A 26,601-nucleotide genomic window follows, 5' to 3' on the forward strand; every position below is an offset into this window, starting at 1 on the left:
AGTCACCGCCCCCCCCATTCCCCCTACACCTTCTCTCAGTGTCTCCCCCCCCCCCCTTCCTGTTTAGCCGCAGCAGCGCGCTCTCTTTTACTGGGTTGAGGTTTGGGTGCTTCCTTCTTCCCCCAGCCCTCCCCCCTTCTTCTCTTCCTTTTTATTCGAGGGCGGAGGCGGGCGGGGGGGGGGGGGAGAGTCTGGGGCCCTAGAAAACGTTGCCTCTGTCCATGGTCAAAGTAATTCAGCTGTAATCCCTTTTCTCCTCCTCTCCTGGAGTTCTATTCATATTCTAATCACAGCTTTCCCTTCCCTAAAACAGCCACTTTATCCTAGGCTGCAGAGATCCCGGCTTTGCACTTTGCTTCCACTTCCAGCATGCACCCCCCCTTCTCCTCTACCCCGCCCGGCCCAAGCCCTCCCCCCAGCCCCTTTTCTGCACATTCAACTCCTGGAGCCCGGCTCGCAGAGCTGGGGAGGGGAGGGGGAAGGAGAGGAGAGGGAGGAGAGAAGGGGGAGGGAGGCAACTAGTGCCAGTGCCTGGGAAACCCTCCTCCCCACTTAAGGTAACGGTCCGGGCTCCTTACAAACTTCTAGACTAGGCGCGCGTTGGGGGGGGGGGGGGAGATGGCAGAGATAAAGGAAAGAGATTGGGAGACCCTGGCTCAAGGAGAATGCAGACGAAAGTCCCTTTTTTCTTTGCAAGGTGGAAAGGAAGGTTCCTCCGCTGCTGAGGCCACTCTCCTTCTCCGCCCTCCCCCTCCCCCTGGCCCTAGGCTCTGGCCTGCCCTTCAGTCTCCCGCCTCCGCACCACGCCACCACGCGGGGCCTGACAGCCTCGGCTCAGAGGTGGGCGCCACTGCTTCAAGTCAGGGAAACCTCTACTGATCTTTTGGGGCTCCTCCGGGCTTTCCCCTTCTACCACCCCCTACAAAAACAAACGAAGGTGGAGGGAGTGTTGGGGTAGACTGGAGCGGTGTGGGGCCCGTTAACTCCCGGGCGTGCAGTTTCTCAGACACCCAACTTCAGACGTTTGGGGTGGGGGACCGGGGTGGGGGGCGGAGAAGGTCCTGACTGCCGGGAGGAGGGACCCAAACTTGCTTCTTCAGCTTCACAGTTGCAGGGGGCGGGGGGGGGGGGCAGTCCCTGGGATCTACTCCCTTACATTTGATTAAAGGCCGACGACGCATCGCAGACTTTGGGGGACTAGGGGGCGAGGGGGCCAGATCTAAGCCAATTTTGATTTAGACTATAATGAGTCCCCGGCCTAAGGCTGGAGGGGCAGGCCTCTGGAACTTTAAATAAGAAAACGTTTTTAATGCTGTAATAGAAGGGGGAAGTCGAAGGGTTGGGATTGCGTAGATCTAAGCCCCCCTTTTCGGAGGCAGCTTTTCTTATTCAAAACAGCGCCACAATGGGCTTCACATCGAGCCGGGCCACATCCCCATCTGACTAGCAGCCATTCATCAGGCTGGCCGGCCTATCAATGACATTTCTCCCATCAGGGCTCCTATAAAATGATGCTTTTTCCCATGAACATCCGCAAACATTTTGACGGGTTTGGCTTTGCCCTGCTGGATTACTAAGTGTCCCTTCTCTCTTGCTTTCTCTGTCCCCACTCTTTCCCTCCCTCCCTCTCTCTTTTCTATTTCTCTCTCTTCACTTTTTTCTCTCCTTTTTCTTTACATTGCTTTTCTTTTTCTTTCTTTCTTTCTTTCTTTCTTTCTTTCTTTCTTTCTTTCTTTCTTTCTTTCTTTCTTTCTTTCTTTCTTTCTTTCTTTCTTTCTTTCTTTCTTTCTTTCTTTCTTTCTTTCTTTCTTTCTTTCTTTCTTTCTTTCTTTCTTTCTTTCTTCCTTCCTTCCTTCCTTCCTTCCTTTCTTTTTCTCCCTCCCTTCTCCCCGCCCCCCCAACTCTCAGACAGGGGATCTCCAAACCTCAGGACTTTTTTGGGGGGCTTCGGTACTGTCCATGGGAAGAGCATGCATTGTGGGTTACTGGAGGAACCTGACATGGATTCTACAGGTTAGTTCAACTTTGGAGGGGGGAAGGATATGGAGTGGTACAATGTATGTGTGTGTGTGTGTGTGTGTGTGTGTGTGTGTGAGAGAGAGAGAGAGAGAGAGAGAGAGAGAGAGAGAGAGAGAGAGAGAGAGAGAGTTGTGAACAATTCAAAGGGCCAACTTGACAGTGAGACCTAAGGAAATAGAGAAGAAGAAGAAGTTATTCTTATGTTCTGAAATACACTGCTTAATGTCTAGAAAGGGAAGGCGCTCGGAGTTCCGCAGGCAACAAAGTTTCTTGGAGATATGTTGACTTACTTAGGTGTTACTCGCAGAGCCTTAGAACTCTTGCCGCCCGCCCCCTCCGCCCCTACCACCGCTTTCCACCCCACCTCACCTCAGCCCCCTTCCTCTAGCTCCAGGCAAACTGCTTGGTTTAAGGGAATAGCGGTCCATCCCGAGCCCCTCTCTTTAAGGAGGCTAACCCCTCTGGGCAGGGCAGGAGAAGGAACGGAAGGGCGACTTTTCGGAGAGAGAGGGGATGGAGAGGTGGCCGAGGCGGGAGCAGGATGGGGGGAGGGGGGCAGTGTTGAAGGCTCACAGCGGTCAGGGAAATCCCGAAATAAGCAGCTGCAGCAGTGGGAGATGCTTCCCCCGAGTTTGTTGGCCAGGGCCGCTCGGGGAAGCTGCGTCTTTCCGAGCCCAGCAGGAAGTTTCCTTAAGCTAGTTTCTTTAAGTATCCCCCTGAGCTTCCAAGGGCCAGGGAGAAGAGATTTGGAGCCCAGGGAGTGTGGTTAAGGCAATAAGGTGTGTGTGGGGGGGGGGGGGGGGCTGGCGATCAGAAAATTATTGACAAGCCAACTCTCGGGAACAGGGATTGGGAATTGGCAGGGCTGGCCATCTCTATCTCAAAGTTCCACAGCTGTTGGGTGGCACTTTTAAGGTGTCGGGTTCTTTTGGTGGAAGGTGGTTCACCAGGCAGGAGGCACGGTTCTCCCAAATCCTTTGCAGCAAACTACCTTTTCCAATCCAAGAGGGTAGGGCCCTTTTCCTTAAGGCGATCACTTCCACTCTGCCCCATCCCACACATGCCCAAGGGCAGGCACCCCGTTTTCAATGCCTTTCAGACGCACTCAACTTTTTCCGTTAATTTTCCCACCTTTCTTCCCTAAGGGAAAAGGCTTATTTGGCAGCTCAAGGTCCCCCTCCCCAACCTTTCCCTTCTTGGGTTCTCAGTGCTGAGTTCCCAAGATCTGGACCTGCCCCCAGTAGGGGCTGCTGAGTGTAGTGGTGGGACCCGAGAGGGAAGAACCAGGACAAGGGACACCAGTACACTGCTCAGGCCCCTCAAACAACTGGGGCACCATTTCGCATGATCCTTTGGAAGCACCCTCTGTTCCCCAAATCCTTTACACTCCACTCCCCAAATCTTGCAGAAGGTAGGGGGAAACAGAGCAAAAAAGACAAATGTAGGAACCGAGCAAGTGACTCCTGGACTGCCTCTCTTAGGGTTGGAGATGAGGTAGAAATCGTCCTTGAATGCCATCAGGTCCTTAGTCCTGCTCCTTCTATATAGCCTGTAAGGACATCTGGCAATGGGGGTGGAGTAAGAGCAGGGTGAACTTTCCATTAGCGCTAGCCTCCAGTACAGCCTGGTCTCAGCTTCATAGCCCTGCTAAGAGGGTCCCAATCTTGAGCCCTTAGGTGCTAGTATAGTGGGAAGGCAGACATCATGCCTGCCCCTTCCAGAGATTCCAGAAGTCTGGGACTGAGACTTCAGAGGCCTGTCTAATCTCTAGTATATGTGTGTGTTGGGGTGGGGGGCACATTGCCGGGCCTAGCGCACCCAGCAGGTGGTGAGTCGAAGTAAGCCCGCTGCAAGGTAGAGTATCTGTTCCTTGGGAAACTTGAGAACTCATCGAGGAGGGGAACAGTTGCTGCTCAACCCACCCAGGCTGTGTGACAAGAGGCAAGTGCTGCAAGTGCTCGTTAGCAACTCAGACCCAGTCGAGAGAATTTATGGGCTGCCAGCCATCTGCAAGGGCTGGGTTCATCTGCGGTTGGGACCCTCGGCTTATCCTGACACTCACTCGGACCCTAAAAACATTGCCCAATTGCCTCTAAGCTCTTTCCCCACACAGACATGGCTAGAGGGAAATCAGAGCCATGTTCTACTTCAGATTCCCCCCAAAGAGGCTTAATTTGTGTTTTCCCCCCTCCCTGCTTGCTTCCTTCCTTCTTCCCTCCCAGGTTTCCCCTCTCTCCAAACTCTACTCCTCTTCCTCGTCCCTCAGTCTCTATGTCTGTCTATGTGACTGTCTCTCCCTCTTCTCCCTCCACCAACCTACAATTTCTTCTTCAGTAAAGAGAGTCTGGGAATTCTTTGGAGAGACCTTGACACTAACTTGAATGTGGGGGCGAGTGTCAGGGAAGAGGGATGCACCCCAAACTTCACGACTAAATTGTAGGCATGAGGAGGTAGGCGGGGAGGCCAGAGTGTTTTCTCGGCTTGGTGGGGGTTGCTTAGTTTAAACTGTCGGTGCAAGCCAAGGCCCAGTTGGAACGTTGGGCTTGCTCTCTTGCATACTCTTCTTTCTGCCCCCTTCTGTTATCTGGCCCGCTCTGGGGCTCCGTGTGCTCGAGGTTTCCTTCTTCCTTCTGGATATGGGTTCATAAAGCTGCTCTATGGTCCTGGTCCTTCTCACCCCACCCTCTCCTCCTACAGCAGATTCCTGTGTCTTCAAGCCCATCTACCCGGGAATCCTGCCCCTCGCTCCCTTGCCGCTGCCGCCGCCGGCCCCTTGCTCCCCAGGTCCCACTTGGGAAGGTGCAGGAAAGAGGGTGGGGATGGAAACTGTTTGTCTGGCGCACCCAAAGCTTCTAGCCAGGTACCAGTTGAGTGGCGCAAAGCAGATGGCCAGGAAAGTGGAGATTTGCTCTGGCTGGTTCAAGAACCTTCACCTCCCTTTCAGGGGACTTAATCCAATTAGCTGTCCTTCTGAGTTTCAGTTGTTATGTAAAGCTTCCTTTGCTATTTGGGGAAGAAATATCGCTTCCCAGAACGCTCTCGGCCTCCTTTTAAATCCTCCAGCAGAGCAGTTTGCGCGGCCGCCGGCCGGCGGCTGGCCCGCCAGTCCCCAGACTCTTTTTTATTTCAGAGAAAACTTGAAAGTGCGCCCCGCGGAATCCCAGAAACAGAAAAATGTCAGTGTTGGAAAGGACCGAGAGGCCATCGAGGCCAACCCATTCACCACCAGGGTCTCTGGCTGGGAACGCTTTAGCGTCTCTGGAAAAGGTGGAAGGGCACGTATTTCAGCCGGGACTCACTAATCAGGCGCTGGCTTGCCTCCTCCTCTCCACCCCCGGGCTTTGTTCCCTAATCTTTAAAACAAAACCTACCCGGCCAGCGCACAACTTTAGAAAGTTCATCTCTTTGTGGCCAACTTTAACCAAGCTGCATCGTCCGCTCTATTCCCGTTTACTCACTTCGCTGTGACCCTCCAGGAGGCAGGTTTGCATCCAACCGAGGGCGTCGCTTAATATATTCGAAACTTTTTATTAGGGGGGAAAAAGTGCCCAACAAGTGTTTAGCTAAGACAAAGAATGGGCCTGGGAGAGAACGAGGGAAGACGCAGACAAGCTGTGTTTCCTTCGGAGACCTCGCCCTCCCTCCTCCCCCCAACTCTAGTCCAAGGTTTACAAAGAAACACCCTTTAGAAGATCACTTCTTATTGCCAGCAGGGATCCGGGAGCTTCGGTCTGGAATCTAATTGAAACAGACAGACGGGCAAACAGCTAGACGGGTGGGTTTGGCGAGGCCACTCGCAATTGTGCTCGCCTGCCCCTCTCCAAATGGCACCATCGAGCTAGCCCCTCCAGGTAACTGAGGCTAGTCTGTGGAAGCAAAATAGCCCCCGCCACCCTCACCCCTCCACTTCGCACCGACTAAGCTGAAGCATACGCGGCTGCTGCGCCTATTTACTTAGGTGCCAAGCAGAAGCGGGAGCTAGAAGCCCGGAAGGAGTTAGGAGTAGCAAAGATAGGATCGACTTCTTCCCGAACAGTAGGGAATAGAATTCTCGGCATTAGCCGGTGGAAAGATCGCTTTAGGGGCTGCTTTGTATTGCTTTGCCTTCAGGGAAGCGGTTGGACGTGGTGGGGAGTTGGTCTGGTGTCTTTAAAGTACAATAAATAAATAAACAAAACGATTTCTTGGGAAACGGGAGCCTCCGAGTTAAGGAGGCCAGCAAAACTTTTCCGCTGCCCAAGGCGTAAATGAAATCAATCGGGATTAGAAGACGCCTTCACACCCCCACCCCCAGTTCCCACTGCCCCTTCCCTTCTTTGTATCCCTCAAAGGCAAGCAAGACTGACTCCAGAGAAGCGCCGGCGGGTGGGGACTTTTTCGTGCAATTGAAGCCCCAATCTGAAGGGAGTGAGGGCCTCGTCTATTCCAAGCTGAGCTAAGTTTGGGGTTTTTAACGGGCCCAGCGGTCAACATTTATGGAGCGCCCACTGTGTGAGGAGCCAAGAGCTGCCGGGCCTCCCAGTCCCCTTCCTCGAGGCGCTTGACCTCTTCTACGAGCCGGAGCTCCCATCCCCCGGCTCCCGCCTCCCTCTAACCTCCTGGCCCCGGGGCGTGCCCCCTGGGAAGACGCTTTCTCTTCATTCCGATCCCCTTTCTCCTGCTGGGGGGAAGGGATCTATTCGCTGCGGGGTAGGATGGGGGAATGAGGGGGCGGGAGGAGAGGCGGAGAAGAGAAGGGTTGGGATTTGGGGGCCCTGGGCTCTCTCGACTAGGCGGAGAGGGGGTGCGTCTTCCCCTCCCCCCGAGCTTGTGTGTGTTGGTAGGACCAGGACTGGGGGTGGAGCGGAGGGCATTCTTCTCTTCCTAAGCCACCTGCCAAGCGGACGCAACAGGTTGCTGGGAAAACCTGCCTCCAGTCCCCGAATGGGTCTGCTTGAGTCAATTCGAAAATCAATTTAACGAAGTTATTAAGCGCCTTGCACAGAGGTGCAAGAGTTGATTGAAACTCAGCTAGGTTCCAAGCAGGCCCCTCAGTTCTCATATCTCCTGGGTTCTTCTGTGGAGCGCCCAAGAAAACAGGCTAGCTTCAGCCAAGGCCCGGGCCAGATCTAGTTCAACTTATGCCCCATGGAACTGGGACAGGACTCCCCGGTGACTTTCCAGTCTCGGGTGTGAGACCCCTATAAAGTTCGAATCCCTAGTCCTGCTTTGGATCCCAGGTCCCGAGTCGCTGCTTTCCGGGGCTCATGCTCCCCTCCCTCTGAGAGTTGAAAGGCTGGTTGGTAGTGGGCTGGGGTGGATGGGCCGGGGGTGGGCCTGGGGGGAGGGCGGCTCTGAGCTGGGGCTGGGAATGGAGAGTTTTTCTGGTTCGAAATAACTACAGTTTGGGATTTCCATTGCCCCCCTCCTCCTAGGCGACATCGCCATGGTTACTACATGGAGGAGGGGAGGGAGAAGGAAGCGAAAAGCCAAATATTATGTGTTTGCAGTTTGGGGAACTTAAAGGGGGAGGGGAAAACAGAGGGTATCGGGCGGGAGCCTGAAATGAAAAGCCGGGACAACAAAGAGACTTAGGAGGAGAGAGGAAGCAATCTCTAAGTTTGCATTAGGGCCTCCCAGCCACTAAGTAAAAGGGGGCCAGTTCCCGGCTATGAGCCTTCCTTGAGAAGAGATGTCTGGAGTCTCTCATTTTTCCTTTGGGCAGACCTCTTTCCTACCCCCCTGCTCCCCTCCATGCCTCCGGAGTCCCGTACTGTATATGTATAGTCTTTCTCTTTCAGCCCCATGCTGATTCGATGTATATGTATGTATGCTACCCCCATCTCTCAGGCCCAAGCTGAAAGGCACTGTTCCCTCCCAGGGCTCGAGGTCACTTGCCAAAGCGCCGGATATAATAGAATGTTAGAGTCGCAGGGAACCTTAGAGATCATTCTGCGCAAGAGGAAACTGAGGCTCAGGGAGGAGAAGCCCAAACTTACAAAGAGAATTAGAGCAGGGCCAGACAGGGGCCAGACTCCCAGGCCAATTTCTCTTCCCTTAGGCCAAGCAGCCCTTTGCCATTCCCTTCTGCTGCTGACTCAAGGAGAGGTGAGATGGAATGGTATGGGAAGGAAGGTGATGGAATGGGAGGGGAGACCCAAAGCCTTCTGGTCATTGACAAATGGCATTTATTGAGAACCTACTACCTTATGTTAGGGAGTTAGAAAGATAAATGAGTGAACTCCACCTTCAAGGGATCCACACCTACCCAAGAGACACAATTCACCAGGAAAAGCCCAGTAGAGGTCTTGAAGGAAATAAAAAGTCCAGCAAAAAGAACAGCAGATTTGGAGACAGAGGATCCATGTTACATTCTCTCTGGGAAACTTGGGGGCAGATTAGTTTAATTGTTTGTGCCTGTTTCCTTATCTGTAAGAAGAAAGGGTTGGTTGAGAGGACTTCTGGGGTCTCTTTTGGCACTGATCTAAGATCCCATGAAACAATGAAAAGAATATTCACTGCCTTTGACATCAGAGGACCTGAATTCAAATTCTGATTTCATGATTTACTTCTTAAGGGATTTTGAGTAAGTTACTTGCCTTTTTTAGGTCTCAGATTTCTCATCTGTAAAATTAGAAAGTTGGACCAGATGGCTTCCCAAGGTCTTCCCCCTCCCTGAATAAATATCTTTAGGATACAAACCTAGTAATAGTAGTTAGTATTGTTGGGTCAAAGAGTATGTACTGTTTTATAGCCCTTTGGGCATAGCTCCAAATTGCTCTCCAGAATGATTGAATCATCTCACAACTCCCCCAGCAGTGCATTAGTGTCTCAATTTTCCCACATCTCCTCCAAGTTTTGTCATTTTCCTTTCTTGCCATGACAGCCAATCATGTAGGGTGGTACCTCAGAGTTGTTTTCATTTGCATTTTTCTAATTAATAGTATTTTAGAGCATTTTATACAAATACAGCTTTAATTAATTTGAGAACTGTCTGTTCATATCCTTTGATCATTTATCATTTGGAGAATGATGTATTCTTATATATCTGATTATATTTTTGAGAATTGAGGTCTTTATTAGAGAGATTTATAAATTTTTTTATCATTGTGATTATTGGATATTACTCTCCATCTTTTTTTGTTTCATTTCTGACCACGGCTCTCCCAATTTCACCTCTTTTATATCAGCTCTACCCTTCTCTTATCCCCTTCCCCTCCTACTATCCTATAGAGTAAGATAGATTTCTATACTCAAGGAATTGTGTATGTTCTTTTTATTTCTCTTTTCTGTTTACCTTTTTGTGCTTCTCATGTCTTGTATTTGAGATTCAGTTTTTCCATTCATCTCTGTTCTTTTCATTAGGAATGTTTGAAAGTCCTCTATTCCACTGAATACCCTTTTTCCCCCCTGAAGAATTATGCTTAGTTTCTGGGTAAGTGATTCTTGGTTTAAGTCCTCAGTCTTTTGCCTTCTGAAATATCATACTCCAGACACTCCAATTTGTTGAAGCTTCTAAGTCTTGTGCCATTGACAGTGGCTCCATGATATTTGAATTGTTTCTTTTTGGCTGCTTGCAATATTTTCTCCTTGATCTGAGAATTCTGGAATCTGGCTATACTATTCTTAGGAGTTCTCATTTTGGAATCTCTTTCAGGAGGTACTTGGTGGATTCTTTCTATTTTGCCCTCTGGTTCTAGAATATCAGAACAATTTCCCTTGATTTCTTGAAAGATAATGTCTGAGCCAATGTTGACAAAGGTTTTTGAGTTCCAGTGCCTGGAGGTCAAATTCAAATTTTCTGTGAGCACCCCCACCCCCTGAATTAAGGGAAGAGAGCTGAGGGAGAAAGTCCTTGCCTTGAGTGGCTAGACAGAGGGGTGGGGCATGTAAAAAATCTTAGGCGTTGGGAAGAGGGGGAATGGGGAACAGCTGGGGGTGGGGAGCAGCTCCTATGCCAATACTTTGTCAATGCTGGTCTACGTCTTTTTTTGATTATGGCTTTCAAGTAACCTGATAATTCTTTGGTTATCTCCCTTATATTTATTTTTCAGGTCAGTTATTTTTCCAATGGTATATTTCCAATTTTCTTCTATTTTTTTTCATTCTTTTGGCTTTGTTTCTTGGTGTCTCGTGGAATCTAATGATTCTTAATACTTGATTTTTCTTGAGTGAGTTTTTGTACCTCCTTTTTAATTCAACCAATTATGCTTTTTAAAAAGTTCTTTTCTTCATTGAAATTTTGTGCTTTGTCTTCCAGTTAGCCTATTTTGTTTTTTTAAAGTATTAATTCTGTCAGTATTGTGGGGGGGGGGAAGGCACTAATATTAATGGGGGAGGGCAAAAAATAATTCCTTCAGAAGGTATACTTTTAGCTGGGCTTAAAGGAAGCCAAGGAAGTCAGGAGGCAGAGGTGAGAAGGGAGAACATTCCCATTCCAGATGTAGGGAACAGCCAGTGAAAATGCCCAGAGTCAGGAGATGGACTGCCTTGTTGAGGAACAACAAAGATGCCAGTGTTAAAGGATGGTAGCGTAATCTGAAGAGAGGAAAGTTTAAGACTGGAGAAGGAAACAGCAAACTGTTCTAGTATCTTTACCAAGAAACTCCCAAATGGGATCATAGTGTCAAACACAACAAAAAAAATGAAACTCCAGGTCCAGTGCTTGGAATCTTAAATCCTTCCAGTTTGAACATTTAGTGATTCCTTAATTCATTAGTTCTAAGCAATCTTTATAGATGTTTATTCTCCCTCTCCAAGGTGTGTTGACTTTAGTCCATCTATGAAGAAAGTGACCCAGGTGTAAGATGGGTTCACAGAAGGTTCTGCCTATCCTCTGATCTGCAAGTTCCTTTATCTCCCAGCATTCCATCCAAGGGTTTTGATGGGGTCCCATGGGTACCAGGACCCTCTTTCTAGTGACCTGGGATATTCCAACTAACCAGAGCACAGCCAGGTCTTCTGACTGTTTTGCGGTCATCACTTCAGGAACATTCATAGCTCTAGGAATCAGAAGGTAGAGAAAATTGAGCCATGGGTCTTTTCTCTTGGCTATATCTCAGAGATCATTAAATCTGGAAGGGGAGATAAGCACACAGAGCTGGGAGGGGACCTTGGAATAGTAAATGTCAAAGCGTAGGGCAGGGATGGGAAAAGCTTAGAACAAGGAATGTCAGACCTGGGGAGGAACCTGGAAGGGCCTTTATTTCATTTCATTTCATTTCAATCTTTACTCTCTGTCATAGTGACAACTCTAAGACAGAAATGCAAGATCTGGGCAAATGGGTGTCCAGGGTCACACAACTATAGAGTGTCTAAGTTCAGATTTGAATCCAGGTCCATCTAACTCCAAGCCTGGCACTCTAGCCACTGTGCCATCTAGCTGCCCCTTCAGAGGGCCCTTAGAAGAGAGAAAGCCAAAGATGGTGGGGCTTTAGAGGAAAGGAAACCAGAAGTGGAAGGACCTTAGAACATTGAATGTCACAGCCAGGCCTTCTATAGAATAGAGAGTGTCTAAACTGAGCTGGATCTTGGAACTTGGGATTTCACAGTTGAAGGGGATTTGGTTGAACATGTTATAATAGAGATTCTTGTAGTTCATGGACTGGACTAAATGTTTGGTGGGGTCCTTTCTATTCAGTCCTTCTTCTGATACTAAAAATGAGCAAAAATGGGCAAACTGATCCCCCAGGAGGAAAAAGAATTTGCCAGCCATCTATGATCAAGCCAATGGCAAGTTGGGGGTTAGGAGCTAATTTAATGAATTCATATTTATGCCATGTACCATTCCCTTCCCCATTTCAAGCAATCACTAAGATAGCAAAGAGTCAAATACACATCTATGGACTTATTTTTTCTTCCCAAACTTGAGGTATGAGCTAGAGAGTGCTACAGTGGAGAACAAATGGTTTTCTGGGAAGGATCATGAGCCAGTTGGCCAGTGATTGGCCACATCCTCTGAGCTGTTCCAATTCCATTGACTTATTGGCTTCTCATTAGTATAATTATTATAATTATTAGTTAGCTTTTATGAGAACAGAAACATGTAACTGAAACAAGGGAAGTCTCTTTGGGGCCCCAGAGAGCCCCAATTTTGAAATCTGAAGGCTTGGGTTGAAGTCCCTGCTCCTTCATGAAGTAGCTGTGGGATCTTATACCAATGACTCCTCCTTCCTTAAACTTAGTTTCCTAAATGTATATAATATTAAGGAAATTGAGTTGACGTTCCCATTGTCTCTATTCCAGGGTTGTTGTGAGGCTCAAATAAGAGAATGCTTGTAATATATGAGAGACTAATGAATTAATAGCCAGCCTTAAAGCCATAAAACTTCGACCGTACATGGGACTGGGTGACCCAGAACAAATCACTTCACCTCTTTAGTGCCCCAGGAAACCCTCTACGATTAAATTTACAGGGGAGCAGCTAGGTGATTCAATGGATAGAAAGCTAGGAGATGGGAGAGCCTGGGTTCAAATTTGGCCTCAGCTATTTCCTAGCTATATGACCCTGGGCAAGTCACTTAAGCCCAATTGTGTAGCTCTTACTGCTCTTATGCCTTGAAACCAATACAGAGTATTGATTCTAAGATGGAAGGTGAGGATTTTTTTTTAAAGATTAAATTTGTAGGTTGGCACAATTCAAAAAAAGAAAAAAAGCAAAACCTGAAAAACCCTGGCAAATGTTAGCTCTTAATTTCTTTGCCTTTATTTTTAAAAATTCATTTTATCATTGTCTTTTGTTTTTGTGTTACCTACATTTATCACTAACTCCTTTCCTTCCCCCCACCCCAATGAGCTATTCCTTATAATAAAAAAGAAAAAACTTAGCAAAACTGATCAAGACATCAAATGTTCCACACCTGTAGAACCCAGTCCTGGTGTCCCTTTTCTACTTTATTTCTGGTTCTTGGACATCACACAAAAAAGTGCTGTTCTTGGTTCATACAGAGCCTTTAAAAAAAAACAAAGCCCTTACTTTCTGTTTTAGTAACAATTCTAAGACTGAAGGGCAAGATCTAGGCAAATGGGGTTACGTGATTTGCTAGGGCCACAGTTAAGTGTCTGAGGCCAGTTTTGAACCCAGGTCTCCCAGCTCTAGGCCTGGCCCTCCATCCATTGCACTACCTATGGTAGTCTTTCTTTTTGGCATTAACCTCCTTGGGATACATCCCTAGATGTGGAATCTCTGGATCAAAGCATCTGGTCATTCATTCATTCAAATTGCATTATTATAAAATCTTGACTCTATAAATGCTAATATATTATTTATCAGACAATAAGCATTTATTAATGTGTCTACCTATGTGCCTGGCACTGTGCTGAGCCCTGATGATACAAAGAGAGGCAGAAGACCATCCCTGCCGTCAAGGAGCTCCTAGTCCAATAGAGAACACGATGGGCAAACTTCATATTGGCTGAGATAAAAGTGATGACTCACTCAGATAAACAAACTTGGAGTCAGAAAGTAGAAAAAAGGCAAATTTTTCCCTTCATGGAAGGAGACACTTCAGCTAAGAAGTGCCAGCAGGACCATACAGTTAGTAAGTAGTAAATGCCTGAGGCTGGAATTGAACTCGGGAAGATGAAATCTTCCTGACTTCCTGTCTAGCTCTAATTTTCTTCACATAGACCTTCTTAAAAAAAAAAATCACAGATTCACCTCGGAAGCTAAAAGCAACTCTGGCCTCTCTGGAATTCTGCAGTGCCTTGCATCTTAGAGATGGATTTTAGTTTGCATTTAGTCTAGCTTTTAAAAAATGAACACTATCTACTCAAGTTTGCATACCTTCTTGATTGCTGCAAGTCACATTGGTCTACTTTGATTTTTATCAGCTGATTGGGGGGTGTAGAGAGGGTCCAGGCTTCTGAATTCATCAGTATGGGGAACTCATCTGTAGCTTACTAGAGAGTTACCTGGGAAAACCTGGGAAAAAAAAAATTCATTAAAGACAAGACTGGAACCCAGATCTTCCTGACTCTTGAAGCTAGGCGGCACAGTAGATAGAGCACTGGGTCTGGAGTCAGGAAGATCCAAGTTCAAATCCAGTCTCAGGCATTTCCTAGCAGAATAACCTTGGGCTAGTCACTTAGCCTTGTTTGCCTCAGTTTCCTTCTCTCTAAAATGAGCTACAGAAAGAAATGGTCAACCACTCCAGTTATCTTGGCCAGGAAAACCCCAAAAGGGGTCACAAAGAATTGGACAGAACTGAAAAATGCTGACTCTAAGGCTGAGCTTCTAGACCCTGGTGTGCTCTTCCCTAGCCCCCTCCCCCAATTATCTCCCTCCCCTTCCACTCTTCTACTCCCTGCTTTCCTTCAAGGATGAACCCCCCCACTCCCCCACTATTACTTTGTGTATCTGTATCCATTTTGCATACATTTATTTTCAATTTACCTGTCTTTCTCCTTCAGTGTATCCCGAGTAAATAAGCACTTTGTAAATGTTAGTTGATTGATGGGTTGATATAATCACATAAACCGTTTAGATCTCAATATGTCACAACATAATTGACTGAAATTTGAAACTGTGGAAATGGGCACAGATGTGTGAAGCTAGGACTTGGGGGAAGCCAAGAGATGGGGATGAGGAGGGAGAATGTTCTCGGCACGGGGGACAGCCAGTCAGTGCGAATGCTGCCAGTTAAGAGATGGAGTGTCTTGTTTGAGGAATAGCAACCCAATCGGTCTCTATTAATCAGCATATGTGTGCCCAAGCCCATCTGTTGGGAAACAATGGAACCGTTCTATCATCTTCAATGATGGGGGCAATCTCTTTGGGTTGGTAGGTTTCTGCGCTAGAAGAATATAGTCTTGGTGTTTCAAAATCAAGAACAAATCGTTCTCTAAAACACACCCAAAACATGACTTGGGGCCAGGGTCTGACCTCCTCCCCTGGCTCCAGGCTTTCTTACTACAGTCACAAATTTCTAGGATTGAGAGCTTAAATTAGGAGCCTTGGAAGATCATCGCATCCAAGGATTCTGAACTCTTTTGGGGTCATCTGTGGAACCCTTTGCTAATCGGCACGAGGAAGCCTCTGGAACCCATCTCACGATGGGGGTTTTAAATGTATAAAAGGTAGGACACAGGATTATAGAAGAAACCAATTCTATTAAAATATTCTTATCCCAATCTTTTGGAAAATAAGCACACATGGAACTCCAAGTTAAGACCTCTTGATTCTAGTCCAATTTCTCATTCTAAAGATAAAGGAAATTAGGCTCTGAGATTGGCAGTGATTTGTCCAAGGTCCAACAGCTGGGATTTGGGCCCCAGATTGTGGGGGACCCGAGGAGAGCTCCTTCTGCTTCACTGTCATTTCTGAAATGGCTTCCCTCTGATCTGTCATTTTCTATCTCTGAGCTTCCTCATCCATTAAATGATAAGAGCACCAACATTCTCCTGCAGAGGAAACTCTCTTTGTCTTGGGCTTCAGCCCAGTATAGGGGCTCCCCAAAGGGTCTTGCTTAGAGTAGGAGGACCCTGTTCATTGGCTCGACCTTAGAGATGCAAATTTAAAGTGTCATTTCTGAACACCAAAAGGCCATTCTTCTGCTTTCTTTTTTTCTCCTTCCTGTGCTGTGGAGGGAAGAGTCCCATTAAAATAATAATAATAATAAATCCTTACCTTCCGTCTTAGAATCAATAGTAGGTATTGCTTCCAAGACAGAAGAGCAGTAAGGGCTAGTAGGCAAATGACTTACCCAGGGTCACACAGATAGAATGTGTTTGAGTTCAGATTTGAACTCAGAACCTCTTGTTTCCAGACCCAACTCTCTATCCACTGAGCCACCTAGCTGCTCAACAGCCTCATTTTGAAGCCCAAACTCCTTAATGTTTAATTTTTGTTTTTGTTTTTCAGGAAAAATGCTCATCTGCCTTTGAAATGAGCCATTTCCTGCAAAGGGCTTTGCAGGTCTTAAATTACTCTATAAATATCCGCTATTATTATGACCTATTAGCTGTTTTGCCTTGTGCTTGTCATTTAAGCAGAGTCTCAGCTTCCTGGAATATAGAACAGGGATGATGACAAATATCCCACTCTTCCCTGCCATACATGATGATGGAATATAATGAAAAGAAATTCCTCTCCCTTCCTTCCTTCCTTCCTTCCTTCCTTCCTTCCTTCCTTCCTTCCTTCCTTCCTTCCTTCCTTCCTTCCTTCCTTCCTTCCTTCCTTCCTTCCTTCCTTCCTTCCTTCCTTCCTTCCTTCCTTCCTTCCTCCCTCCCTTCCTCCCTTCCTCCCTTCCTCCATTCCTCCCTTCTTCCCTTCCTCCCTTCCTATTTTTGTTTTTTATCTTTCTCTCATTTAACTTCTAGATGAATTTAAGCTGATATTTTATGGAGGCTAGCAAACTTTTGGAGTTTGCTTGGCTGTCTTGGCCTAAAAGTTTTGCTGAATTTCTCTAGTCTTATTTCCAATTGTTATAGCAAGAATACTGCTTTTTAAGCCCTTACCTTTTATTTTAGTAATATATCTAAGGCAGAAGGGTAGGAGCTAAGCAATGGGGGTTAAGTGACTTGTCCAAGGCCACACAGCTAGGAAGTGTCTAAGGCTAAATTTGAACCTTGGACCTTCCATCTCTAGGCCTGGCTCTCTATCTGTTGAGCCACCCAGCTGCCCTAATAGTTTTTTTTTAAGTACTTAAAAATCCATCTGATGCTGCTCTGTGTACTGTACGTGGTTTTTAATAGATGGACAAAGCTTGATGGATCGAGTACATGAGAACGTTCCAGGGCTGCCTTAGCAAAGACGGTGCACACTCACTTCCCAGGGACACAGCAGCTCCCACACTCCTCAAGCTGCCTCATCCCAAGCCTCAAGGCCATTTCTGGGTTAGAGCAGAGAGTGGAAAGCCCCAGTGGAAGCCACGAGCACTTGGCCCCCACCAGAGCAGAGTACGTTAGCCGGACAGCTCAAGCAAGCTGGCTCCTTGCAGCTGAAGTCACGGAAATAACCTGAAGAGTCATGATTGATTATTGATTCAAACCAATCCTGTCTGTTACTGGAGGGAGAATGTGAATTCTAATTTAAGAATCTGCTCCCTGGGATTATCTGGGCTTTGTTACCCCTGAGACTTAATTAGGTCAGCAGACTATAGTTGGGAAAAGTATTGAGCTTCTTTGCACTTAAAAGTCCATACAACTGAGGCAGCCAGGTGGCTCAGTGGATAGAGAAGCAGGCCTAAAGATGGGAAGTCCTGAGTTCATATCTAACCCCAGACCCTTCCTAGCTGTGTGACCCTAGATAAGTCACCTAACCCCCATTGCCTAGCCCTTACTGCTCTTCTGTCTTGGAACCAATACTTAGTATTGATACTGAGATGGAAGGTAACGGTTAAACTTTTTAGTTTTTAAAAAATCGATTCTCAAGGGTTTTGGCTTTCTGGGTATTGTCTTTATTTTACAAAATTATTATTTCGTTGGCATAGGGCATTTCCAGGAAAGAAACCCTATCACCAATGACGACTGACTTCTGTCCTGCAACTAATCATTTCATACTTGTCTTGGGCAGTGGGAGGAAAAGCAACCTGTCCAGGGTCACACAGATAGAATGTGCCAGCCGTGGGACTGGACACCAGGTCTTCCTGTTTCTGAGGTCACCATCCATACTCTTGGGTTTTAATGAAAGTAATTGCAGGATATTGCTAGTCTCCTCCCTCCGTCCCCCACTCACTGAACCCTCTTGTTTTTTTAATATAGTTCATGGATGATGGGCATGGCTGTGTGTCATATTGGGTAGGATGCTAACTTGAGAAATACAGGGCTTGGGTTCAAGTCTCTCTTCAGACACTTACTAGGTGATCCTGGGAAGGTCCCTTAACCTTTCTGGGCCTCAGGTCTCTTATCCATAAAATGAGAGAATTGGACTAGATGACCTCTTGGGACAGACACTTCCAGCTATGAGAACATGAATCTTGGGGCTCTTCCAGCTATAAGTATATGAATCTTGGGGCTCTTCCAGCTATAGGTATATGAATCTTGGGGCTCTTCCAGCTATAGGTATATGAATCTTGGGGCTCTTCCAGCTATAAGTATATGAATCTTGGGGCTCTTCCAGCTATAGGTATATGAATCTTGGGGCTCTTCCAGCTATAAGTATATGAATCTTGGGGCTCTTCCAGCTATAGGTATATGAATCTTGGGCCTCTTCCAGCTATAAGTATATGAATCTTGGGGCTCTTCCAGCTATAAGTATATGAATCTTGGGGCTCTTCCAGCTATAAGTATATGAATCTTGGGGCTCTTCCAGCTATAGGTATATGAATCTTGGGGCTCTTCCAGCTATAAGTATATGAATCTTGGGGCTCTTCCAGCTATAGGTATATGAATCTTGGGGCTCTTCCAGCTATAAGTATATGAATCTTGGGCCTCTTCCAGCTATAAGTATATGAATCTTGGGGCTCTTCCAGCTATAGGTATATGAATCTTGGGGCTCTTCCAGCTATAAGTATATGAATCTTGGGGCTCTTCCAGCTATAGGTATATGAATCTTGGGGCTCTTCCAGCTATAAGTATATGAATCTTGGGGCTCTTCCAGCTATAGGTATATGAATCTTGGGGCTCTTCCAGCTATAAGTATATGAATCTTGGGGCTCTTCCAGCTATAGGTATATGAATCTTGGGGCTCTTCCAGCTATAAGTATATGAATCTTGGGCCTCTTCCAGCTATAGGTATATGAATCTTGGGACTCTTCCAGCTATAGGTATATGAATCTTGGGGCTCTTCCAGCTATAAGTATATGAATCTTGGGCCTCTTCCAGCTATAAGTATATGAATCTTGGGGCTCTTCCAGCTATAGGTATATGAATCTTGGGGCTCTTCCAGCTATAAGTAAATGAATCTTGGGGCTCTTCCAGCTATAAGTATATGAATCTTGGGGCTCTTCCAGCTATAAGTAAATGAATCTTGGGGCTCTTCCAGCTATAGGTATATGAATCTTGGGGCTCTTCCAGCTATAAGTATATGAATTTTGGGGCTCTTCCAGCTATAAGTATATGAATCTTGGGGCTCTTCCAGCTATAAGTAAATGAATCTTGGGGCTCTTCCAGCTATAGGTATATGAATCTTGGGGCTCTTCCAGCTATAGGTATATGAATCTTGGGGCTCCTCCAGCTATAAGTAAATGTGAATCTTGGGACCTTTCCAACTATAGGTATATGAACCTACTTCACACCATGATAGGACAAGTGAAAAATAAGCCTCTGCTTATTTAAAAATGTGAGACTTGCAGAATTTATAGACTGACCTGGAAGGGACCTTGGAAGTCACTTACTTAAAACATACAGTGCTTTGCACATATTAAGCATTTAATACATGCTTGCCCACTGACTGACATTTACCCTAGCCCCTTCATTTTCAGGAGAAATCTGCAGGCCAGGGAGATGACTTGCCCACAGTCATGCAGGTTGCAAATCCCCGGGGTACCAAGATTCAAACCCAGGTACTCTGAGTCCAGATACGGCAACCTTTCCAGTGCACCAGGCTTTGAACAATTTTTTGATCAGGTTTTCTCGAAGCTGTTCCCATCAGCGTGTGATAGCAGAAGCAGAAGAGAAAGGCCATGGGGAGCTTTGGGAATGGTGTGATCCACAAGACAAAAACAACAACAGGTTTTTCCCTGGCTAAAGAAGCGTTTTCTCAGAAACTTGCCTGGTGTGGTGTGTGGAATTTGGGGAGGGGGGAGCGGGTAAAGCAGAACTCCTTTCTCTCCGCCACCTCATTTGGCTCCCCAGAAGCCATAAGGGCCGGCCGTGGCAATGGCCTAGAAATGGACAAGGAGCCCAGATGCCAGCCGCCTCCGAAACAGGCCCCCTTTCTCTGAGAAGGCGCCCAGCTCAGACTTTCAAAGCGTTCGGCCTGGGCCACACGAATTCTAAAGCGTGGAGGGAGACACTGTGCTGTAGAGTGCATTCGGTTTCCATGAACTTTTCTCTTCGACTCAGTGGGCAGACTATTGGAAGCTGCTGGGCCTGGAGTCGCGGCCCCTTTCAGAAATGCCAGTGGTTCAGAGAAAACAGGGCTTTCTTCTACTCCAGCGCTCGTTGGAAAGTTTGGAAACTGGGCTGTTGAGGAGAAGAAAGCATTATTTATCGGCCGTCGTTGAGGTTTCTTCCCGGTGCCCGGCGGTGGGGCTCTTTAGCACTTTGCCATCTCTTTTGGGGCCCCCGCCAGGGGGCCGTGAAGATGGGGGTGGCTGGCATCTTGCAGGCTGCTGGACATGGCCCTTCCTCCAGGCCTGGGCTGTGTTCCCACCAGGACACATTCAGGCTGCTGTGGGGTGGGGAAGCAGAAACTGGTCTAAGAGGCAGTGTGGTCCAATGGATTGGAGTCGGGAAGACCCAAGTTCAGTCTCTGTCCAGTACACCAGCGGCGTGATCTTAGGAAAGCCCTAGAACCTCTCCGGGCCTCAGTTTCTCTATCTGTAAAATGAGGGGGTGAACTGCATAGTTTCTGTTTCATCTAGCTCCAAATCTGTGATCTTCATGATCTAATTCAGCCTTTCCCTCAGTTGCTAGTCCCTTCCTCCTCCAAATTCTTCATCCAGGCTGCGGTAATTGTGGGCACCCCCTGACCCATACACACTTAAGTGGGGGAGGGCTTCTTTTCTCCCTCCCTACTGCTTCACTAGGGCTCCCATCAGCTCCTGCTCACTTAATAACCCTCGTTGTGCTGATGATTCTCAGATCTACCCATCCTGCCCCAGCTTCTCTGCTGACCCCAAAAGCTACATGTCCAGCTACTTTTCTCCCATCTCCAGCTGGATGTCCAGTAGCTGCCTTAAGCTCAGCATGGTCTAAATTGAGCTCATTATCTTTCTTCTCCACCCTCTTCCTAACTTTCCAATTCCTTTTTTTTTCTTTTGAACCTCTACTTTCTGTTTTAGTATCCATTCTAAGACAGAAGAGGGACAAGGACTAGGCAGGCAGGGCTAAGTGACTTGTCCAGGGTCGCACAGCTAGGAAGTGTCTGAACCCAGGACCTCCCATCTCTAGGATTGATACTCCATCCATTGAGTCACCTGGCTACCCCCCCCCCCAACATTTTTTCTTTTCAATTTGGAAATTTTTATTTAATTAATCAATTTAGAATATTTTCTCATGATTACAAGATTCATGTTCTTTCCCTCCCCTCCTCCCACCCCCCTCCTGTAGCCGATGCTCAATTCCACTGGGTTTTACATGTGTCATTGATCAAGACCTATTTCCATATGATTGATATTCGCACCAGGGTGATCATCTAGAGCAGTGGTTCTCAACCTTTCTAATGCCGGATCCCCGCAATACAGTTCCTCATGTTGCGGTGACCCCAAACCAAAAAATTATTTTGGTGTCTACTTCAAAACTGTAATTTTGCTACAGTTATGATTCGGAATGTAAATACCTGATATACATTATGTATTCTCATTGCTACAAATTGAGAGGTTGAGAACCGCTGCTTTAGAGTCTACATTCCCAATCATATCCCCCTCAACCCATGTGATCAAGCAGTTGTTTTTCTTCTGCATTTCTGCTCCCACAGTTCTTCCTCTGGGTGTGGAGAGCATCTTTCTCATAAGTCCCTCCGAATTGTCCTGGGTCACTGAATTGCTGCTAGTAGAGAAGTCCATTACATTCGATTGTGCCACAGTGTATCCATCTCTGTGTACAATGTTCTCCTGGTTCTGCTGCATCACTTCCTGGAGGTCGTTCCAGTTCATATGGAATTCCTCCACTTTATTATTCCTTTGAGCACAATAGTATTCCATCACCAACAGATACCACCATTTGTTCAGCCATTCCCCAATTGAAGGGCATCTCCCCATAACATTTTTTAAAAACCCTTCCCTTTCATCTTGGCTCCAAGGCAGAAGAGTGGTAAGGGTTAGGCAATGTGAGTCAAGTGACTTGCCCAGGGTCACACAGCTAGGAAGTGTCAGAGGCCATATTTGAACCCAGGACTTCCCATCTCTAGGCCTGACTCTCAATCCACTGAGCCACCCAGCTGTTCCCATCCCCATAACATTTTTTAAAATATCCTTACTTTCATCTTAGAAGCAATGCTGTGTATTGGTTTCAAGGCAGAAAAGCATCAGCCTAGCCTTTGCCCTTCTGTTCTTAGAGTTGTTGCCAAGAGAGAAAGTGAGGGCTTAAAAATGAAGTACAAGTCTGGCTCTATCGCCTTCCTACCGAATCAACTCCTATGGCTCCCTGTTATCTATAACATCAAGAATAAAACTTTCTGTTGGACTTTTAAAATCCTTTGTCTCTTGACTCCTGGCTCTTCATCTAGTCTTCTCATACCTTATTCCCCTCACCCAGTGACTTAGCACAGTGCCATCCAATGACTGGCCTCCTTAAACAAGACACTCCGTCTTTGGTCTCCCACCATTTTGCCCGAGTTTCCCTCGTGCTTAGAATGCCCTCCCTCTTCATCTCTGGCTCTTCCTTCAAGTCTCAGTGAAAATCTCACTTTCTCCAAGAAGCATTTCCTGAGCCCCTCTAAGGATAGTACCTTCCCTCTGAGATTTTCTCCAATTTATTCGGTTTACATCTTGTTTGTTCATAGCTATTCACATATTTTCCCCCCCATTACACTGTGAACCTCTGGAGAGCTGGGAATGTTTTTGCCATCCTTTATACCACCTGAGCTTACCATAGGATCAGTGCATAGTAGGCACTTAATAAATGCTTGTGATGAATATTTATTCTACTGGTATTTATTTATGTCCCTCTTTTCACCTCTTAAATATACATTGCTTTGATATTCCTGATAGAATGTAACTAGCCCAAGAGCAGAGACTGCTCATTTTTCTCTCTATAGTATTCCTCAGAGACTAGTGCAGAGCCTGACATATAGTTGGTGCTTAATAAATGTTCACCATCAGGAAAAACCTCCCAACAGTTCAAGGTGTCCCTCCATGAAACAGGTTGTTTTGAGGCATGGTGGGTTTCCTACTCCTTGGAATTCTTCAAGTCCAGGCTGAATGAGACCTTTGGGGATTCCTTTGGCATTGGGGTTGGGGTTGGACTTGATTGCATTTCTGTGATTTTGCAGCTGAAGCCACTGAAATAATCTGAAGAGTCTTGAGTAATTAATGATTCAACCAGATCAGCCCAGACATTGCTGGAGAGGGTTTCTTCCAAATCTCAGATTCTGCAAATCTATCTATCAATCAATTGAGCAATCAATGCTATAGAATATTGACTCTTTGACAGTAGAGACTATTTCATTCTCTACCTAGCACAGTGCCTTAGCACACAGTAGGTGCTTAATAAATGTGCTAATTGATTGATTACTTTGGGAAGTCAGGAAATGGGAAACAAAAAACCCTCTCCTCTATCCCTTAGCACACAGTCTGTTCAAAAGAGTAATGACACCTCTGTACAGGTGCTTATTTGGAGAGACTTGGTAGGAAGATAATGAATCTGAAGTCAGGACAGACCTGAGTCAAGTGCTAACAAAGACCCTTGGAAGTTCTGTGACTTTGGGCAAGTCATTTCTCAGCTCCAAGCCTCAGATTCCTTATCTGTCAAATATCCAGTTTCATCTAGTCAAGTCCTGTCATTTTACCTGAGGGGAAACTGAGGCCTAGAGAAAATGGAAGTGATTTTCCTGAGGCCGTACAAATACTAAAATGGGAATAATGTTTTGAAATGACCAAATAAAACATTGTTTAAAAAAAACAAATACTAAAATGGCAGAGACAGGATCTGAACCCCAGTCTTCTGTCACATTTGAACCCAGGTCCTCCACTGTACTGCCTAGCTGCTCCTCCAATATCTGTTTTATTTTCAATCTTGCCAATGCTGTCTTCAGTGTGGTCCTTTCTATCAACATAGCCATTATGGAAATTGTTCTCTTTTATTCTAGAGGGAAGAGGAGGAAGGCACTGATGATTCTTGAGAGGCAGAGTGATCTAGACAGACCAGTGATCTAGGCTGGGGGGCTAGATATCCCCTGAACAGCTGTGACAAGGACAGATTAGAGGGGAGAGACTTGAGTCTGGGAGATCCTTTAGGGGGAGGCTAATGCCAGAGGTTGGAGAAATGAGGACTTGAGCTAGTCAGCGGAGAGAAGGGGGAGAATGAGGAAGATGCATTAGAGATAGAACTGACAAGGCTTGGCAACTGATTGGCTATGAGGTGAGGGAGAGGGAAGAGCTGAGGATGAATAGAAATAATGCCTTCCTCCTCCCCCTGCCCTAAACTGAACCCTGTCTTGGAACAAAGACAGTGCATTTCTATAGGACCTCCCAAGAAGCCCGGTTCTTCACAATTCGCTCCTTCTGGGGGTTGTTGTAACCCCAAAGGGTCAAAGGTCAGCAAGGTTGGGACGAAGGGGGATGGTCTGATCTCAGGATCCTAGATTTGGAGCAGCGAGGGACCTTGGAGGCCAGTGAGTGCAAGCCTTCTCCCTCCCTGTACCACCGTACATACTGCACCTCCTCTTTTTTCAGATGGGGAAAAGGAAGCCCAGAGAGAGGAAGGGATTTGTTCTAGGTCACACAGCCAAGGAGAATCAGGGGTGGGATGAGAACCCAGACCCTTGTGATGCCAACCGCAGTGTCCTATCTACCGATCGGGCTGGACTTTTAGGGCTTCCCTCGAGGAGGTTGGAGGGAGCGGAGGAGCATCCTTTGGCTGAGCAGAGTGAGAAATGAATCCCTGCCCCATTTCCGCCTCAGCCCAGCCCTCAGCCCAGCCCCCAGCCCTCCCTCTGAAGTCAGTGCCCGGGAGAGAACAGGGGGGTCTCAAGGAGCTGTGAGCAGGCATTACAGAGGGACCTGTGGGGCTCCAGCTATTTACAGCCTGGCATTTCCCCAGGTCCCAAGCTGCTATTTGGTTGGGGCTCCACGGTCCATGCAGGGAGGCTCTCTCCAGAAGTAGCCCTGGATCAGCGCATATAGTGAGTTGCTGGTCGTCTCAGAGAGGGGGAGAGCATTTAGAACTCACCATGTGAGGATTTCAAAGACTGCTTTGACATGGAATTGGGGGAAATAGAATATTACTAAAAAGAAAGATGATTACAAAAATGAGTAATGCAGAAATAGGTTGCTTATCAGCTTGGGGAGGGGAAAAGGGGGAGTGAATCATGGAACCATGGGAAAATACTTCAAGAAAAAAATAAACCAAAAAGAATGGTTCCCTTCTGCAACAGATCCTTCCCTGAAATAGTGAGTCCAGATGAATGGGTGAAAGCATTGATTAAACACTCTCTGTATTCTAGAGAGGTAGATGGGCATCATGGATAGAGAGGCTGTAAAATTGTAGGGCAGCTGTGGATTGAGTGCTGGGTCCGGAGTCAGGAAGATTTATCTTCTTCTTGAGTTCAAATTCAGATTCAGATACTTCCTAGCTGTGTTACCCTGGTCAAGTCGCTTAGCCCTAATAGCCTCCATTTCTTCATCTTTTGCCGAAGAAGGAAATGGCAAACTTCAGTTATCTCTGCCAAGAAAACCCCAACTAGGGTCACAAAGAGTGGACTGATATGACTGAACGACCACTACAAAACGATTGCAAGACCTGAATTCAAATCCTATCTTTCTAGCTACAGTACATGACCATGAGCAAGTTGCTTTGGCTCTAGAACACCGGTTCTGAAGCATTTTGACTTCAGGACCCCTTTCCACTCTTAAAAATTATTGAGGATCCCAAAGAACTTTTGCTTGTGTGGGTTATATCTATTGATATTTATCATACTAAAATTAAAATGTCTTAGTATTATGATGACCCCCTAAAATGGTCTGGGAGACTCTACTCTGAGAACCACTGCTTTAGACAACTAATCTCGAGGTTGCAGGGAAGGTGCCAACTTATACTTGTGGAGGGGCTTCCTTCATAGGTCCAGTCACTTTCCCTGGGTGCTCAGTCCTATTCCTTTCCCCTCTTCTCTGTTAAATTCCTGAGGTCCTCTATGCCAGTTTCTCTTTTCCATTGATCTCCAATTAGCTGGCTCCCAAGGCTTAAACTCAGTCTAGATCTTCTGCCTGCCTCCCCTTCTCCCCATCAAGAAAATTAATGAACTGTAAACAACACTTCAAACCCAAAGGGAAATTTCTGTTTAAAGGGCTCATTCTGTAAGGTGAGTGAGGCTTCCATGTAAGGCATGATCATTGAAAAGCTGAAAGAAAGGGAGAAGCAGCCAGCATCTTCACAGTTGGAAGACAGTAAACAGCTACTTATGCTGAGACTCCTGAGTGGCAGCATCATGGGGCGCCTCATTATGATAGTAGATAGGCTTCTAAAAAGTTGCACATCAGGGCAGCCAGGTTGCTCAGTGGTTAGGGATCACTGTGTGATCCTAGGCCAATCACTTGATCCCCAATTGCCTAGCCCTTACTGCTTTTCTGCCTTGGAACTGATACTTAGTATTAATTCTAAGATGGAACGGAAGAGTTTTAAGAAAAAGTTGCATGTCAATCATTACTTTGTGTGCATGTTTTAAATTTAACTTTCATTTTTAGTTCTAAATTCTCTCCTTTCTTCCATCTCTTTGACTCCTCCCTCACCCACTGAGAAATCAAGAAGTGTGATACTTCTTACTCATATGAAGTCATGCAAAACATTTCTTTATTAACTTTTACATGAATTTTTTAAAAGTTATAACTGAGAAGCAGTGGG

The 26,601-nt window shown here is 46.5% G+C and overlaps 1 protein-coding gene across 1 annotated transcript in view; it reads left to right on the plus strand.

The window, feature by feature from the left end:
• Positions 1-1,450: 1,450 nt before the first annotated feature.
• RFX4 (regulatory factor X4) overlaps positions 1,451-26,601 on the plus strand; it is a 134,497-nt gene continuing 109,346 nt past the window's right edge. Inside the window, 1 exon segment of the mRNA XM_056800637.1 lies at positions 1,451-2,013. Coding sequence (XP_056656615.1) covers positions 1,971-2,013 — 43 coding nt within the window. The 5' untranslated portion in view covers positions 1,451-1,970.

This window comes from Monodelphis domestica, chromosome 5, assembly GCF_027887165.1.
Source record: "Monodelphis domestica isolate mMonDom1 chromosome 5, mMonDom1.pri, whole genome shotgun sequence".
In the NCBI taxonomy this organism is placed as follows: Eukaryota; Metazoa; Chordata; class Mammalia; order Didelphimorphia; family Didelphidae; genus Monodelphis; species Monodelphis domestica.